The sequence below is a fragment of the Salvia hispanica genome, chromosome 4, assembly GCF_029641045.1.
Source record: "Salvia hispanica isolate PSC_SH4W2 chromosome 4, Shi_PSC_v1, whole genome shotgun sequence".
Taxonomy (NCBI): Eukaryota; Viridiplantae; Streptophyta; class Magnoliopsida; order Lamiales; family Lamiaceae; genus Salvia; species Salvia hispanica.
This window is the reverse complement of record NC_142695.1, coordinates 39,007,539-39,025,516: the sequence shown is the minus strand read 5'-3', so window position 1 is coordinate 39,025,516 and position 17,978 is coordinate 39,007,539. Positions and strand designations below refer to the sequence as shown.

At 32.1% G+C, this 17,978-nt stretch overlaps 3 protein-coding genes across 3 annotated transcripts; 2 read left to right on the top strand and 1 right to left on the bottom strand.

Annotated features, from left to right (window-relative positions):
• Window positions 1-1,976: 1,976 nt before the first annotated feature.
• On the top strand, window positions 1,977-4,122 carry LOC125195739 (Actin-like ATPase superfamily protein). The gene is made up of 5 exons (XM_048093929.2): window positions 1,977-2,355; window positions 2,618-2,902; window positions 3,008-3,163; window positions 3,270-3,606; window positions 3,833-4,122. Exons 1-4 carry the CDS (start codon window positions 2,077-2,079, stop codon window positions 3,600-3,602), a joined length of 1,053 nt encoding a protein of 350 aa, XP_047949886.1. The 5' UTR covers window positions 1,977-2,076; the 3' UTR covers window positions 3,603-3,606; window positions 3,833-4,122.
• A 311-nt stretch (window positions 4,123-4,433) lies between these two features.
• On the bottom strand, window positions 4,434-6,744 carry LOC125195738 (Pentatricopeptide repeat (PPR) superfamily protein). Its single transcript, XM_048093928.2, has one exon. The coding sequence runs from the start codon at window positions 6,303-6,305 to the stop codon at window positions 4,593-4,595; it is 1,713 nt and encodes a 570-aa protein (XP_047949885.1). The 5' UTR covers window positions 6,306-6,744; the 3' UTR covers window positions 4,434-4,592.
• An 867-nt stretch (window positions 6,745-7,611) lies between these two features.
• Window positions 7,612-8,929, top strand: LOC125197093 (transcription factor MYB36-like). The gene is made up of 3 exons (XM_048095797.2): window positions 7,612-7,776; window positions 7,880-8,009; window positions 8,344-8,929. The coding sequence occupies exons 1-3, from the start codon at window positions 7,641-7,643 to the stop codon at window positions 8,744-8,746; spliced, it is 669 nt and encodes a 222-aa protein (XP_047951754.1). The 5' UTR covers window positions 7,612-7,640; the 3' UTR covers window positions 8,747-8,929.
• Window positions 8,930-17,978: the final 9,049 nt, after the last annotated feature.

Sequence of the window (17,978 nt, the reverse complement as noted above, 5' to 3'; positions counted from 1 at the left end):
AAATACAATCAAGTAATTGAAATAATAACTCAATTAACTAATTAATGAAATAATTATTAAAATTTCCATTGATAAAATAAAATAATATAATCGATAAATTATTTTTTAGGTCAATCAATAGTGCTAAATGCAATTTGTAAAGCTTATTCAATCGTTCAAATGTTATAATGCTCTCTTTACCTTTTATAGAAAATTAGACATGTACACTATTTGTAGTAGGGGTGGAAATACGGATATTGGGTATTGGGTTTACCCGTACCCAATCTGATATCCGTCAGGTATTGGATACCTAATATCCAATTTTATGGGATTGAGTATGAGATTGGGTATTGAAATTTAAGATAAATCGGGTATTGGATTACCCGAATGAGTATCAGATATTACCCGAATATATAATTTATTATTTAAAGCAAATTTTAAATTAGGTTTAGCCCTTTTGGTCTTCAAGAGCTAGACTAATTTATTTACTAATTATAACTTACTAGGTTAACATTCTCTAAATTTATATGAATAAGTCAATCTCTCTTACTCTAGGTCATAGCTTCTCCAAACTCAAAAGTTTTACCTATTGCATAAACAAGTCATATGGTTTTTATATTTTAGTTAATATTTTGACTTTTGAATTATATTGTTGGTTGCTTCTACTGTTTAATTAAATGCGTAACTTTTATTATTTTACTACACATTGCATAACCAATCTCCATTTATATAATCATATACTTTAAAATAAAAGTGACGTATTTTTTTATAGTTTTATACTAAAAAATAAATGCAACATTAAAGATATTAGTCAATTTAAATATTTCTATATTTATATTAATATATAAAATTTGAATTTTTTAAATAGTTATTAACTCACGTAAAGAATTGGGTATTTGGGTACCCGATACGTCGGGTATGGATACCCGGGGCGGGTATTGGAGTATCCAAAAATATATTCGGTCGGATTTTAGATAGACATTTAGATGATTTTTGGGTTTGGATACTCGATTTTTTCGGATCGGATATCCACATATACATTCCCACCCCTAATTTGTAGACCACTCAGAATTGTAACAGACATTCACAGAAAAAAAAAAAATCAAAATTTGCCCATAAATATATTTATAGAGGGATGTGATCAATTGCTAACTAATTATCAATCCAAAATTGAGACCAATTTTTAACTATTAGATTAGAAGATCTTGTGGTTGATATAATGCCAAGTGTAATATATTTTAAATTTAAATAATTATTAATTAAATTAAAAGGATATTAATGTCAAATCCTAGTAATTATAACTAACTACTTTCTCTCTCCTCAAAATCATCTTAAATCTTTAAATTTACGTAACTCTCTCAATTTAAATTATTTTTTCTCAAAAAATATATCAAATTAAAGATAATTTAATAAGGATTCCAACGAGATCTCAATTGCATATGTTCCGACGATGTTCGGGTGATGAAATTTGATAAATTATATTTCAATTTTCGTACATGTTGATAAGCAGCTTTTATCAACAAATGCAACAAAAAATCTCAATATTATGGATGTTCAATCTCAATAAAAATGTGTTGATATTTTCTTATCTTTGTGTTGATATTCTAATGTCATACTGTTGATATTTGTAATACACAATATTGATATAAAAAAACACTCACGAAAATTATCATATGATAACATAATGACGATATTACCCTTTTGTTGATATTTTGTCTACTATTTATTGAGATTTGTGAGCTTTAATCTCATCCACTCATTTTAAAATCTAAGGATGAAGATTTAATCTTGATTTTTGATTAGAGTGCTATAAGCACTAGAATATGACCCTATTATAGATATATGCGATGATTTCAGCACAAATACAATATAATTGCGCATACATCGATGGCCCAACAGTCAAATTATATCTCATAAACCCATCAAATCAAATAAAGCCCAATAATCTAAGTGGAGTAATTTATAAAGAAATGGAAAAATGAAAGGAAAAAAGTTTATTGAATAAAAAAAGAGAACCCTCAACTTGAAACCGCCGTTTCTTGTTCATCTTCTTCAGCTTCCATTTCTCAGTTTTTAGTTTTTAGTGGTGTGTTAGTTATGGCGGAGAAGAAACGGCTAATAGCGTTAGGGTTTGAAGGATCCGCGAACAAGATTGCGGTAGGCGCTGTGACGCTGGACGGTTGCATTTTGTCGAATCCTCGTCATACTTACATCACTCCGCCAGGGCAAGGCTTTCTCCCCCGCGAAACCGCTCAACACCATCTCCACCATGTGCTGCCGCTTGTCAAATCGGCCCTCACTGAGGCCAACATCACTCCGCAGGATATTGACTGCCTTTGCTACACCAAGGGCCCCGGAATGGGCGCCCCTCTTCAAGTATGAATTCACTTAAATTGGGGATTTTTTTTTGTATGTTATCGCTCTTACTTATTTGGACTCCGAATAAAGTCACCTCTAGTACCAATTTATAAAGCTTAGGAGAGGATGTTCACATTATTTCCATTTTGGTTTAGTTTAATTGGTGTTACTCTAGTTGAACTGATGTTAAATTAGTGTTTTTATTGGCTATTTGTATTATTGACATGTAACTGTGGATATTCATTGTTAGAAGGCTTAAAATCATGTGTTTCTTTTGTAGATATCAGCTATTGTCATTCGCATATTATCACAACTTTGGAAGAAACCAATAGTTGGGGTTAATCACTGTGTAGCACATATTGAGATGGGGAGGATAGTGACTGGGGCAGATGATCCAGTTGTGCTGTATGTGAGTGGGGGGAATACTCAGGTCATTGCCTATAGCGAGGGCAGGTATCGTATCTTTGGCGAGACGATAGACATTGCAGTTGGAAATTGCTTAGACAGATTTGCTAGGGTTCTTAATCTGTCTAATGACCCCAGTCCCGGCTACAACATTGAGCAGGTATGTTTTTAATGAAGCTTTTAAAGCTGGTTCCGTGAACACAATTGCATATGATACAAAAACAACTGCTTGTGAGTCATTCTAATTCCACCAATTTCCTGCCAGCTTGCTAAAAAAGGAGATAAGTTTATAGAGCTTCCTTATGTTGTGAAAGGAATGGACGTTTCCTTTAGTGGGATATTGAGCTATATTGAAGCTACAGCAGAAGAGAAACTTAAAAATGATGAGTGCACACCTGCAGACTTGTGTTATTCATTGCAGGTAATTTGGGGCCATTTTCGTTATAGATGGGCTAACATCTAGTCCTCATTTTTAGAAAAAAAAGGGAAATTCTTACCACATTTGGTTGCATATTGGGGATTTTCAGGAAACGTTGTTTGCAATGCTTGTGGAGATCACGGAGCGGGCAATGGCACATTGTGACAAGAAGGACGTGCTAATTGTTGGTGGTGTGGGATGCAATGAACGGTTACAGGAAATGATGCGTGTTATGTGTAGTGAAAGGGGAGGGAAGTTATTTGCAACTGATGACCGATACTGCATTGACAACGGGGCAATGATTGCCTACACTGGGCTCCTTGCGTATGCTCAAGGCCAGACAACTCCGTTAGAAGAATCTACGTTTACCCAGCGATTCAGAACAGATGAAGTATTGGCAGTTTGGAGAGGGAAGGAAGATTTTAAATCAAATGGCAACTGACAAGGTATTCTCTAACTATAATCAATACAACTCTGTTTATTTATTTTAAATTAATCTGATGCATAGATTCCTATGTGTACAAATGGTATTTCAAACTTGGAACTCATGGTTTATGGGGATCCCTACAAATGTCAACATATTTTCTATGACATGAAACTTGCATAGCTACAGCTGCTAATCAAAACGAAAGTATTGGTCTTATTTAATTAGTTTATTTGTTTGCATTGCAGGCCAATCCACGTGTATCTTTTTCCATCAGGATTTCGTCTTTGTTGTGTATTAGGATGTTGGATAAGGAATTACTCGATCATGTACTGATTTATACAGAAGATGGGATTCTTTCTCTTCCAATTTATCTTCCATTGATCATATGTACTGATTTATACAGAAGATCAAATATTCTCTCTTTTTCTTTGTTTCTTCTTCCATCGATCATGTACTTGTTATTGTGTCTAGAATCAAGATGACTCGAACTAATTTTAAGTCCAAGTATAAGCTTGATGTTGAGTTTTTATTTTTATTTTTAATTGTAGTGCAATATTATCCATGCCATTTAAATAATGCTAATAATTGTTATAAGTTGAACATTTTATTTTATACATTATTCCCTGTGATATGTTATCTTTAAAAACATCCCAACATGGTGAATGGTCATTAGGTTCGACGGTATATTTTGTTAGTAAAAAGTTCCTAACTGAATTTCATTCTATACATCTGTTCTAGATCATGTGCTGTACAACCTTAACTATTTTCTCCCACTTGTTTAACTAGGGAATAAACTTGCTATCCTAAACTTTGAAGCAATCAAAAATGGCTTGAAGCTTCTTGTGATTTAGTTCCTCATTAAACTATGTCATTCCAAACTAGACAGAAAATAAGTTTACAGGATGAAGGAAAAGATTGCAAAGTTGATTTAAGAAAGAAATTGTCGCATGTGGGGATATCAGGCATATATCATACAAGCCATTGTGAATTTGTAGGAACCAGCCCTCACCTTCCTCTCAAGCTCATACTTCTACGCTTCTGAGTTACAGCGAAACGGCGTGCCATTGCAGGATTGTAAAATTTACGCATTTGCGCCGACAGTCTACCGATTGCACGGAGGTCACCAACTGCAGAGAGCTCCTTCAAAAAGGCGTCGAATTTCTTAAAGGGTAATTTCATCCCCATGTTTAAAACTTCTTCCAAAAGTGAAATGGCATCCTTGGTATTATTGCATCCGAATAGTCCTTCAATCATCACGCAGTAGGTATCAGTATCACGAGCACAACCTCTTCTCTCCATCTCCCTCCAAGCTTCAAAGGCACCATCGGGCTCACCAATCTTGAAAAACAACACAATCAGCATATTGTACGTTTGCACACTGGGTGAGCATCCCACCTCGTTCATTTTCCGGAAAAGACGAAGTGCCTCTTCACTATTCCTATTATCACACAGAACCTTGAGAAAACAGTTGTAAGTGACAATATCAGGAGGGTAGCTCGTCTGTCCCATCTCTTCCAAGAACTTATACGCAGCTTCGATTTTTCCAGCAGAACACATGGCATCAATCAGTTCTTTGTACGTAGACACATCAGGAAGGCATCCACTAGCTATCATATCTGCTAAGATTTCAAAGCACTCATCCATTCTGTCATTCTGAACAAGTGCTACCATCATAATAGCGTAAGTTTTTGCTGTGGGAGAAGACATAGTTGAGCCTTTGGTCTTCATGAACTGCAGAATCTCAGCAGCATCTTTCAGCATCCCTGCTTTGCAAAAGGTATCAATGGCAGTGTTGTACGTGAAATATTCGGGCGTAAAACCCATACTGATCATATTATCGAGCACGCCCATAGCTTTGGTCGGGTTCCTAACCCTGCACCACCCAAAGAACAAAATGTTATATGTGTCAGCATTCGGCTTGACCTTGCTTCTCACCCTCTGGCACATCGCCTCAGCATCCTCAACGAGAGAGCACTTGCACATAGCATCCAAGAGCAGATTTAACGCGTTTATCTCAGGCTGTGTCTTCACGCGTATCTTTTTCTTCTTCGCAAACTTCTGAAGATGCGTCAAGTGTTTCTCAGTATACCTTCTCAAAATGGTCAGCAACACCTCAATAGGTACAGAGCTTTTGTCACTCCTTTTCATATAATCAAGCAGATCACAGATGATCCGAAACTGCCTCACCTTGTACTTAGTACTGGATAGAATTTCAATCATTCTATTATAGGATTCAGGCTCATGACTATAATATTCTTGGTGCCCCGCCCAATTAAAGAACCTGAATGCTAGCTTCTCCTCAAATCGAAGCCTGTCTAGAACCTCTACTACCAAAGGTGTTGTCAATTCAATGCCAAGTTCATCAAGAGCCCCCTCCATTTTGTACTCGGGCTTTGCATAATCCAACACTGTTTTGTACACCTCATCAGCATGATCAGTTCCATCAGTAGAAGATGGCTTGATCGATTCAAATTCCTCTGAAGTGCAATAGGGCCTAAACATAAGTGGATAAAAATGCGGGGCGATGAGAATATTTCTGCTCGGTACAGAGGAGGGGTAGGCGAGCATTTTGCTGTAGTCTCTATAACAACTTAAAGCAACAGGATAAGGCGCTACTGCAACATGATTAGTGAATGATGCATTTCTCAATAATCTGTGAGTTGTGTGTAAGAGTGAAAGCCGCCGCGACATTGCGGTGAACATTGCACACAAAAGCATCAACAAGACCTCAATGCATAGTCAAATTAAAAGAAACCGCAGGTTCAGAGCAAAGAAGGCACAATCATGCCATTGAAGCATTTCATCGAACACATTAGCGGCATTAAGATATAGCCTTCCGGTTTCCGCCGCATTAATACTACAGAGCAGCTCAGATGCTACAGAGAATTTATCCGACCAGATACTTCAAAAGCTTGGTGTGCTAGGGGACTGATCAGAGGGATGGAGAAAATTCGCGCCAACTGTAACTCAAAATCTATAAATACGATATTTGCTAATTTGCTTTCATGAAACATAATGAATAAAAAGTATAGCCTTTTCTTCAGAAATAGTAGTAGTAAATATACGGGAAATAGTATATATTGATAATTATTTTAAAAAAAATACTATCTGCGTTTGGGGATGGCCCCATGTAAGGCCCAATCTGAATTGAAGAATATGGGCCTGACCCATTGAAGATTCTATGAGGCTCTTCGGTTTGCAAGATTGTATATCGAGATTAAATATATAGTGTGTATGGTTCATGAATTCAATCTTAGATGGATAATTATGAAATAATTAGTCATAGCCAACCCCCTCCAACTGGATTAGTCTCTCAACTCAATCTTATATTATATCTCGTTACTATATTAGTTTCATATGCTCTTAATTAATATCGACACGCATTTCACGCAATTTCTCTAATCTCTCCAATTAAAACATGTACTACTTGCCTTAAAAAAATAAAGCCACTGTTGAAGAGAAAAGAAATAAAGTAGAATAAAAACTTAAAGCCAGAGGTTATCATTAATTAACAAAAACTCAGTTGATCAAATCTCATTAAGAAATGTATAGGTATCTTAGAATAGGGTAGAAAAATGGCAACAAAAAAGTTTTACAAGTCCTCTGTCAACAAAGTCATGCAATGAAATACAAATACTAAAAGGAAGGCTGACTATTCAGAGGATTAATATGTATCTAATCATCTTTCATACTCTCTCATAATCTTATTACCATGCATTTAACATTTTTAGAAGTCATGGTTTAGATTATGTGAATACATCAAATCTGAGCAAAGAAAAATATCTATTGGGGCCCTTGAGTTGATACTCAATGTAAAAAATGTTGACATATGTATTGCTTACCCATGAATCAAATTTGACCAAGTTGTTTCCTTTATCTAACACAAGGGAATAAAAGTGCTTATTAATCCAAGTGGGGGAAAGAAATTAGCAAATTACTAGTTGACAAAGTCAAGCTCAGTAAAGCACAACATCCATAAAATCAGACTCATTTCTTCCCCATATTCTGACAACCTCTCTCTCTAGACATAATAGTGATAAAAGTGAGAGTTAAATGGGAAGAGCACCTTGTTGTGACAAAAGCAAGGTAAAGAGGGGGCCATGGTCTCCTGAGGAAGACACCACTCTCAGAAACTATGTTCAGAAGCATGGCACTACTGGAAGCTGGATTTCTTTGCCTCAAAAAGCAGGTACTAAATCTTTTTTTCTTTTTAATTAAAATTTCCTCAATTTTGTTTAATTTATTCATACACACGCGCGCGCATACATAATCACTTTGTGTTGACGAAATAGGGCTGAAGCGATGCGGCAAGAGCTGTCGGCTGAGATGGCTTAATTACCTTAGGCCCAACATCAAGCACGGCGGCTTCACTCACGAAGAAGATACCATCATTCTTACACTCTATCATACCATTGGAAGCAGGTATTAATTTATCTCTAAATTCATCTAACCAAATGTATATAGTTACATTCATTATCCATGCATTGATGCCAAAGTTTTCAATTCCTTTTAAATGCCAATAATTTATCAGCATACTCATTCCGCTATTAATCCGTTAATGTACTATTAGAAGCGTTGCCAAAATTTAGCAGCAACTAAATTAATAACGGTGTCAATTTGTCGCTAACCATTTTTACTAGCGGAATTATATTTATGACATATAGTAGTGGAATTGTGCACTAGTAAATAGTGATATTTTTGTAGCGAATTAAGTGTCAAATAATTGGCTTGGATTTATACTGTATGGTATGAATAGGTGGTCTGTGATAGCTTCACAGCTTCCAGGGAGAACAGACAACGACGTCAAGAACTATTGGAACACCAAGTTAAAAAAGAAGCTATTGGCTGCCAATCATCCGACCGCCGCCACAACAACAATGGGGAGCATTAACTCAAAGATCGACAACATGTTGCCATATTTCCCAGTTGATACGGAAATTCTAGACTCTCCGTTCCTACTTCCCGGACTCAACGAAGCACCGGATTCTGCGCCACTTCCTTCAGCTCCAGCGAGCCTTTCAAACATTCATGTAAATGGATCATCCGAAGACGACTCGTTTCTTGTTGAATTAATGCCCTATGATGCCTTCGATTTCCAAGACAAATTTAACTATCAACTTAACTATCTCGAGCCGATGTATCAAAGTTATACTATGTGAAGTTGAAGAAGAGAGGAGTGATGTTAATGCATTCAATAAATAATTTAGTGGTAATGGATATATATGTTCAAGGTATATAGTTGTGTTTAAAGTTTAAACTATTACTGTTGATTAGCTGTCGTTGTAGTTGAAATTGTATGGTCTTTTTTAATTGATCATATCATACCAATATCCACATGCAAATTTCTGTTTGAGATAATTGCAATATCTTGCTGAAAATATAGTTTATGTTTGATCCAAATACTTAATTTTATAACATGGTATCAGAGCAACTAACGCCCAAACTACCATAACCGAAAAGATGTCTAATAAACACGGATTTTACATGTATATAAGTGTTAGACTTGACTTGTTTTGATTAATTATTATTATGTGATAGAAGTATGTTTTTCTTATATTCCTATCAATTGATTGTTTAATGAATTTGTTGAGTTTTCACAATAAAAATAACTTAAAATATGTCAAGAATTGAAAATACTAAATTTGGAGTCGATCGGATGTTGTCTCGCATACTCACCTTCTTATTGGGCGAGACGCGCGTGGTGGCGAGAGCGGCTCTCGAAGCCTCCAACGTCGTTCTTCGGCATAGGTAGGCTAACTTTGTTATCTGAACTAGCCTTATTAGCTTCATAGAAAATAAATAGGTAACATGCATTTGCAATCCCTAACTCCCAAGATTATATGCTGAAACACGTGGAGAGGTAAACCGTGCAAGCTTAGTTTAGTGGCATTCATCCATTTTATAAATTATAAGAGTGGAAGATTTGTGTACAAATCTCAATCTCTCAAACTCCAATCCAAAGCAAAATTTAAAAATACAGGGTAAAAGAGTAATTAAGCAGAGAGAAGAGTGATGCTAAACAACCAAAGGACAACCACACAAGGTTATATTAGTAAATTGAAGCATTAATTATATTATTATAATATTCATCATAGTTAGTGGACTAATTAAAAAGAGTCTATTAATCCTCAGCCTCAATATTCATTTTTTAAATCAAAATTCCCTCTCTTCTTACTATTCAAATTTTAATTAAAGTTGTTCATTGATTAGATGTTATAGTTCCAATAAAACAAAAATTTATACACAAATCTTTAATATAACCACAATATTTTGAATAATAGTATTACTTACTCTATAATGGATAGCGTTACCACCGTAAGAGAATTTGGAGAAAACTTGTACATACTAGTAATAAAAATTAAAAGATGAGAATTTCCATAACTTAATCTACCAACCCAAAAAAAATGTGAAATAACTTATTCCATAACATTCCTTCTAGTAGCAATTGGAGAATATATACATACACTAATAAACAACTGCCTATTTTTTTTTTATTTGCTTAGTAGTGATAAATCTATCTATCCATATATCATATACATATTGTTATATATTTGGATTAATTAAATAAGCAAGATGATAAAAAAATATCTTTTAGTGATTAACTCAGTGATTAAATGAGCAAGATGATAAAAAAATCTTTTCGTTAATAACTCATTGATTATATTTGCAAGATGATTCAAAATTATTAATTTATACATTGGATTTTATTGATAGCAAATATATGCAATTTGGGTGAGTGTTTTTATTTGGGATGTGTCGTATGAAAATAATTCACTAATTGATATATTGATTTTATAATATTAAATCTCGAGCATGTTATAAAGTCTTTAATCAAACACTATAATATTTCTTTTACGTACAAAATAGTTGGTGCGAATAATTTACTATTTAATCGATATTAATCAATTAAATTAAACAAATTATTTAATCAAATAACAACGATAGAAGGATTTTTCTTATAAATGAAGAAGTTAGTAGATCTCAAGTACATTAATTAATACTCCAAATCTTTTAATCTAATCACGAACTGTTCTGTCTAATTTGCACCATTAAATATCAATCAAGACTACTTCATTAGTATTTCACTTATAAATCAAATAGCTGGGTGAGAACAATTTACTAATTGATTGATTTACTTTGCAACATTAAATCTCAAGCATGTATAGTCAAACACTAATGTCATATTTTGCACCAATAGGATTTCTTTTACTAAAAAAAATCCGATGAAAATAATTCACTATTTGATCAATTTGTTTCTTGTGGTATTAGAACTCATGTAAATTAAAAAAATATGTAATCAAATAATAATGTCATTAGGATTTATCTATTAAATCAAAACGTTGGATGAAAATTAATCACTAATTAAAATTTACAATTTTAGATATTAAAAAATCATTTAATCAAGCACTAATTGATCTATCAATTTGGCAACATTAGATTTAATCAAGACTAGTTATTAGTATCTCTCTTACAAACCAAATAGTAGGACGAGAACAATTCACTAATTGATCTATTTATCTTGCAATATTAAATCTCAAGCACATTAAAAATTATTTAATCAAACACTAATATCATATGATTTCTTTTACTGACAAAATTGTCCGATGAGAATAATTTACTATTTAATCTTATTTATTTGTTGTATTAGAATTTAAGTAAATTAAAAAATATTTAATCAAATAATAATATAATTAGGATTTCTTTAATGTATTTTTAATATAAATACAAAATTTATCAATATAAGGAAATTAGATCTAAAAGTTACTGAGATAAATTTGAGTTTGTAATCAATATCGATAATAAAATTTGAATAAAAATATATTTAATCAAATCATTACTTGATTCATCTATTTTACAACATTACATCTCCGCCAATACTGGATGAGAATAATTCAATCTATTTGCTTTGAGTATTATTAAACACTAATGTCATAGGATTTCTTTCACTGTCAAAATAGCTCAACGAGAGTAATTATGTTTGATCTATTTATTTATTGTGATATTAGAATTTAAGTACATTAGAAAATTAAGTTTTGTTTTCAAGTGTGGGTGGGAGGTAAATTGAAAAATTAAGTTATTCCAATAATAAATTAAATCGAGTTTCTAAAATAAGGATGAATGAAATTAAATTACTGATTGAAATTTGCAATGTTAGATCTCAAAGTGCAATAAAATTCAATCAAAATACACTTATAAGAAGATGAATTATAATCTAAACTAATTTACTTGTTGTAATTTTGTTATTTATCTTTTAATTTGATTTCTTGTATTTCAAATATGTTATTCCAATATATAATTGTTTTGTTAAGTTTTATAGCGTATATTATATAATTTAGCTAAATCCAACTAAATCTAATACAGAATTAATTAAATTCAGTCATTTAATTAAGTGATACAATTATTTAAATTAAATATTCGAATTTTCATCTATTATTCAACAATAATAATAGAATGCTTTGTACAAACTAAATGGATGGTTGCCGGGGTCATTACTTACCTATTAATTACCTCTAGCCTAAGAGGCGGTAAATCTTAGGAAAACTGAAATGGAAGAGAGGGAGAAGCTGAAACTAAAGGACATTAAAGTAAAATTGATTATAATTGAACCGGATATTATAAGTAAATTGGTTTTTTTTCATACTAAATCAGTTTATAGTTGTACATAATGTGGTCACTTGGCTTTTCCCTTTTTCCATACTAAATCAGTTTATGATTGTACATAATGTGGTCACTTGGCTTTTCCCTATTGTATATACAGCCTAAATAAACACGCGCGAAGGAAACCATTTTTTTTGGCCTCTTGGATAAGTTTGAACCAAAGTTAAAAAAAAACATAATTATCATTGACTAATCTAGCAATTAGGAGTAGTAGATTAGTAAAAGCAATCTCCACGCATTTAATTTTACTCGGGCGGCTCTTGACTCTTGAGATCATTATCCAATAGTTTATCCATATGTTTTAGTAATTGGTTTAGTAGTATTAGAAAAACTTAGATTTGTTGACTTCACAACATGAGGGTGTAAATAGTCTGTCGCCCTAAGCTTTGAATTGAATGAATTGTCTAAACCATGTTGGTGAAATACGACGACATCAATCCACATTTACATAATCCTTGTTGATAATAAATAACTATTAATGATACGACCAATATAGTATATGACCTTTGCGAGTTAAACTTTCAGTGACAAATCATGCGTGTTGGGTCATTATCAGATCAATCTGTTAACGACACGATCTAATAAGGACAAACACGAATATGATCTGTTAAAAAAATCCCAAACCCGAACATGAATACGACCCACTACCCTCAAACCCGAACACGGCACGAACCCGACACGAAACCATTAACGACACGAACTACTTTGGGTCAATACGTACATGACACGACACTATAACAATACGACCTGATAACACGATAAGAATCTGATAACAACTGCTCTTGATTAACAAAAGTTACAAAACTTTGAACATGATCATTAAGAGTCTAATGAGAAATCTAAAATCTAATTACACAATGTGATCTGATGAACAATAACATCATCTGATGAACAATAACATCAATAGATTCATAGTAACGAAATCCAACAAAAAAAATAGCATCATTTTTATAATACTACTAGTAAAATTTAATAATATTATAATATTATTTCTTAATAGGTAACCCGAACACGACACGAATTTTTCGTGTCCTTAACGGGTCGACCTAATAAGCTTTGACCCTAACCCATTAATTTCATGCGGATTCGTGTCGGATTATCGTATCATGCCAAAAATTGAGAGTCCTAGTTTACGTTGATAATAATCCATATACTACTTCTGCTATTTCATCTTGATATATGATATATACTACTACATATTATTATAGACTCCACGAAAAGTAACAATAATTTATCAATTATTGATCCATATATATACTTCATTCCTGAATTGGTGAAACAGCATTCATATATCATGCTTGGTCTAACAACTTTCAACTTCAACCCCACCAACCAACAAACACATGATTTTTGTAACTGTAATTATTCGGTGATGTTACCGCAGACTTGGCCATTGACTCACAATGTGTGTTATTACTTCCCTAAATCAAACAAAATTTCTAATTCGAAAAAAAGGTTATAGACCAATTCTTATCAATAATTGTGACAACTTTTGTCTGATTTTAATTCTTTTAAGGTACTCCATATACAGTATACTTACATACAGTGTCTTTCATGTATATTCACATATATTGGAGTCGGAGAGAAATTGACTATCTTGTAGTAGTAATAGTAGTAGTACATTGAATAACAATACATGGTTTGAAGCGAGGTTAGTCAAGTGCGCACATTGAATAGCTAGTGCCTTGTTCTAGTCTCCGCCAGCGGCTAGCCCAAAGTTCAACAAAAATAGTCATCAAGTCTCAACAAAAATCAATGGTAAACTCAAACTCACAATTCATAAATTGGCGCCAAGCTGACAAATCAAAAGTAGTCTCAATATTAATAACAAACACTCTAACCCTTCATGGCTATTATTATATAGGAGTACTAGTGGTATGAAATTAAATTAAAGAGTGATCAATTACGAAAAGTATGGAGACACAAGTAAAGAATAGTTACACATTCGTATTTAAGAATAGAGTGAACTACATAAATCGTACATGATCTTTCACTTTTGCAAATAAATGGTACCTGATTTTTATTTTATATCGTTTTTGGTACCCAATGACGATAATAACCCTAGGTACCAAATATGTGATTTTTTTTCATGGGGAATATTTTTGGAAATTGCAATTAAATAGTACCAAATATGTGATTATTTTTTCTTCCTTTCTTATTTCTCCTTTTCTTATTTAGTTTCTTCTTCTTTCTTTTTTCTCATTTTCTTCTTTTTTTTAGTATTTTATCTTCCTTTCTTCTTTTTCTTTTTTCTCCTTAATTTATGTTTCTTCTTCCTTCTTTTATCTTTTTTCTTCTTTTTCTTCTTTCTTTTTAGTGTTTTATACATACATCTAATTGCATTCATAATATAAATAAAAAAAATACCTAATTAAATTAATTATTTAAAATAATTAAATTAATTGAATATTTTTAAATAAATTATTTTATACTCATTTTAAGGTTGAAACACCTAACTAAAAATATTCAACTTTTTATATCATTGCAATTCACAATGTTAAATTTATATTAAGGCTATATTATTTAGTTACTAATTTAATATAAAATAATAATAATAATAATAATAATAATTATTATTATTATTATTATTATTACATAATATTATGTGATTCATAATTTATAAAATTACACTACAATTATTTATTAATTACTATCAGTTTTTAGTATTATAATAATAATATTATTATAATAATTAAATATAATGATAACTATAATTATATTTAAGTATATTTGAACGATATTAAAAATGAATTAATTATTAATTTATAATATTAAAATAATAATATTATTAATATTGATTAATAATAATAGTATAAAGAATGAGAAGAATGAAAGAAGATATTATAATACTCCCTCCGTCCCAGATTTGAAGTGACATTTTGCCATAAAAGTCCGTCCCACATTTGGAGTAACAATTAGAATTTATCATATTTGCACATAACATTTTACCCCATTATTCACTCAAATTACACCCAAATGCCATTATATACACAAAAATAAACCAAAACATAAATCAAAATCTAAAAGTCAATTCATCTCACTTTCCACCAACTAACTTCATTTATTACACACTCCACCTCTCACTTCATTAATTACACACTCCACCAATTCCTTGAAACTCGTGCCATAACTAATTGTCACTCCAAATGTGGGACGGAGGGAGTATCACTTTTGGTACTAATTTTATGGATGTCCAAAATACTCTTTATGACATAAATGAGAAAATATATTTGCTTAAAGGGCATTTTGGAAAGAAAATTGCATCAGGTACCAAAAATGTGATTTATAGGTACCAAAAATGATACTCCCTCCGTCCCATAAAAGTTGAGATAAAACTTTTGGACACGGAGATTAAGAATTTATATTAAATAAATAGGAGAGATGAAAAAAAGTAGGAAAAATAAGAGAGAGTAAAGTGAATGATGGAATAAAGTAAGAGTGATTAGATGTTTTGTCTTTAGTTAAAAAAGGACTCAACTTTGTTGGGACAGACTAAAAAGGAATACGACTCAACTTTTATGGGACGGAGGGAGTATAAAATAAAGATCAAGTACCATTTACGTGCGAAAGTGAAAGACCAGGTACCATTTATGTAGTTCACTCTTAAGAATAAGACACTGAATTTGCAATTTGGGGCAGCTAAAATTATTGGACTCAGTTACAGAAAATAATACAACTATTTGTAAAAAGAATATATTCTTAAGGTTCCGTTCAATATCATAGAATTGAGCTCGTAGAATTGAAATCAACACTTTCAATTCCAAATCCATTGTTTAGTAATTATAAAAATTTGTATTTGATAATTCAATTCCATGATTTGAATTTCATATTAAAAGTAGGGAATTAAAATTCTAAATAGTCATAATATTAGGCACTTTCACGCACTACACTCACCGCACACACTTATATCAATTCCTACAAAATTCAATTATGTATAGTATCATTTTTACTTAACAAAGAATGTGAAACTGATTATAATAGTTCAAATTCAATTCCAATTCTTGAACTGAATGGACCCTTTATCTAGCCCAACCTAACAAAAAAAAGCCCAAAAAATTTCCTTGGCCCACCAGTTACATCACCAGATTCCTTATTAATTTGATTCCACACATTTATGTATATAGTCCCACACATCGCATAATGACTCTGTCATGAACACTTGCTCTATTTTAATAAAGAATCAAAATCCTTTCTGGATGAACCGTTCGAAGAATTGTTTACGTTATTACAGCAATTCTTTATTAAACAAGTGTCTTCTTTTATTTATAGAGGTGTATTCGATATAAACAGAAGAAGATTATTGAGTTATGTGAAATGTTTCTGTTCTTTACTTTATACTCTGTTCCACACATTGCTTCAAAGTAATTTCATAGGTGTATCAATTTTTTATGCAGTATACTAACTTAATAAACTTTTGGGAATAATGACAATATATTTGGCAAATCAACTAATCGACAAGTGAACAAAACATTTCAATTAATATAAACCCAGCTTGCATGAATAATTATTAGTTTAAAATATGTTGGCCCTTCTGCCGAATCAGAGTCATATCTCATCCAACGGTTACACACAAATCTCAAATCTGTACCGATGATGAAAGATAAAAAAGAATTTATAATAACAAGAAAATTAACAAATGGGCAGAGATAAATAAAAAACTCCAAAAAGAATATAGCTTTGAAGCAAGAATCAGAAATGAAGAAATGCAATCCACTAACTAAACCCAGAAACTGAAATTTCTTCACACAATTGACGTGGATCAATGAATGATGTATGTAATAGCCAAAGCAACAAGCATCAACACATATGCTATTCCTTGATCGATAGCAACCCCTGCATAAATCACCAAAATACAATTGTCAAAACATTTACAAATAATTACTAGTACATGATTATATATAAATAAAAAATAAAAAATAAAAAAATAAAAGACTGACCGTCGCTAGAAGGAGCAGGTGCTGGCTCAGATGCCTGCGCATTAATTGAAGGAGCCATCAATGCCAAAACTAAAGCAGCGATTACCATCACACTGTACAATCTCAAAACCTCCATTTTTCTTTTTCTTTTTAATTTTGTTTCTCAACGAATAAATCTTGTTTGTATACAAGAGAGAAATGAATTGAAGGGAGCTGCTTATTTATATGGAAAATGAAGGAGGAACCATTTTCCATCTGTCAAATTTTTGTTTTCCAGATTCTGAAGGGCTGTGAAGCGTCGATGGTGGACACGTGTACGGCTCAGGAGCGTCGCACGTTCTGTTTCCAGGTAAGATAGAGCTGTTGGATGAAATTGAAATTAGTGGGGATATGCGACACGTGCGGAATAATTTGGCATTTCGAATTTGAGTGACCGTTGGGGACAACTAATAAAGGCTTATTGCTGACAAAAACCAACTAATTTTTCGTTGTAAAAACTTGGACTCTTTCTTTCTCCTTGTATCAACAACATGAAAGCAACATTGGTCTCAAATAAAATAACAAAACTTTTCTTGTTTTTTACATTACAAAAGAAGTAATAGACGACCAATTCTTCAATGCATGGAAACACCCATTTTATTAGTATATGAGTATGTACTAATGAAAATCACTTGCATAAAAAATAAAAATATCTCAAATCATTCGTTGAATTTATTGAAACAATGGTATCAAAGCATGACAAGTGATAATATTTTAGACAAATTAAAATAGAAAAGGGTATGATAGTCCTTTAAAATTAAGGTTGGTATGCTATATC

Bases quoted from the DNA above. Each gene is read 5' to 3' on its own strand.
- LOC125195739 (XM_048093929.2), top strand. From the start codon at position 2,077: ATGGCGGAGAAGAAACGGCTAATAGCGTTAGGGTTTGAAGGATCCGCG. The intron at 2,356-2,617 runs GTATGAATTCAC...TTTCTTTTGTAG, and splicing joins GAATGGGCGCCCCTCTTCAA to ATATCAGCTATTGTCATTCG. The intron at 3,164-3,269 runs GTAATTTGGGGC...GGGGATTTTCAG, and splicing joins ACTTGTGTTATTCATTGCAG to GAAACGTTGTTTGCAATGCT.
- LOC125195738 (XM_048093928.2), bottom strand. From the start codon at position 6,305: ATGCTTTTGTGTGCAATGTTCACCGCAATGTCGCGGCGGCTTTCACTC.
- LOC125197093 (XM_048095797.2), top strand. From the start codon at position 7,641: ATGGGAAGAGCACCTTGTTGTGACAAAAGCAAGGTAAAGAGGGGGCCA. The intron at 7,777-7,879 runs GTACTAAATCTT...TTGACGAAATAG, and splicing joins TTCTTTGCCTCAAAAAGCAG to GGCTGAAGCGATGCGGCAAG. The intron at 8,010-8,343 runs GTATTAATTTAT...TGGTATGAATAG, and splicing joins TATCATACCATTGGAAGCAG to GTGGTCTGTGATAGCTTCAC.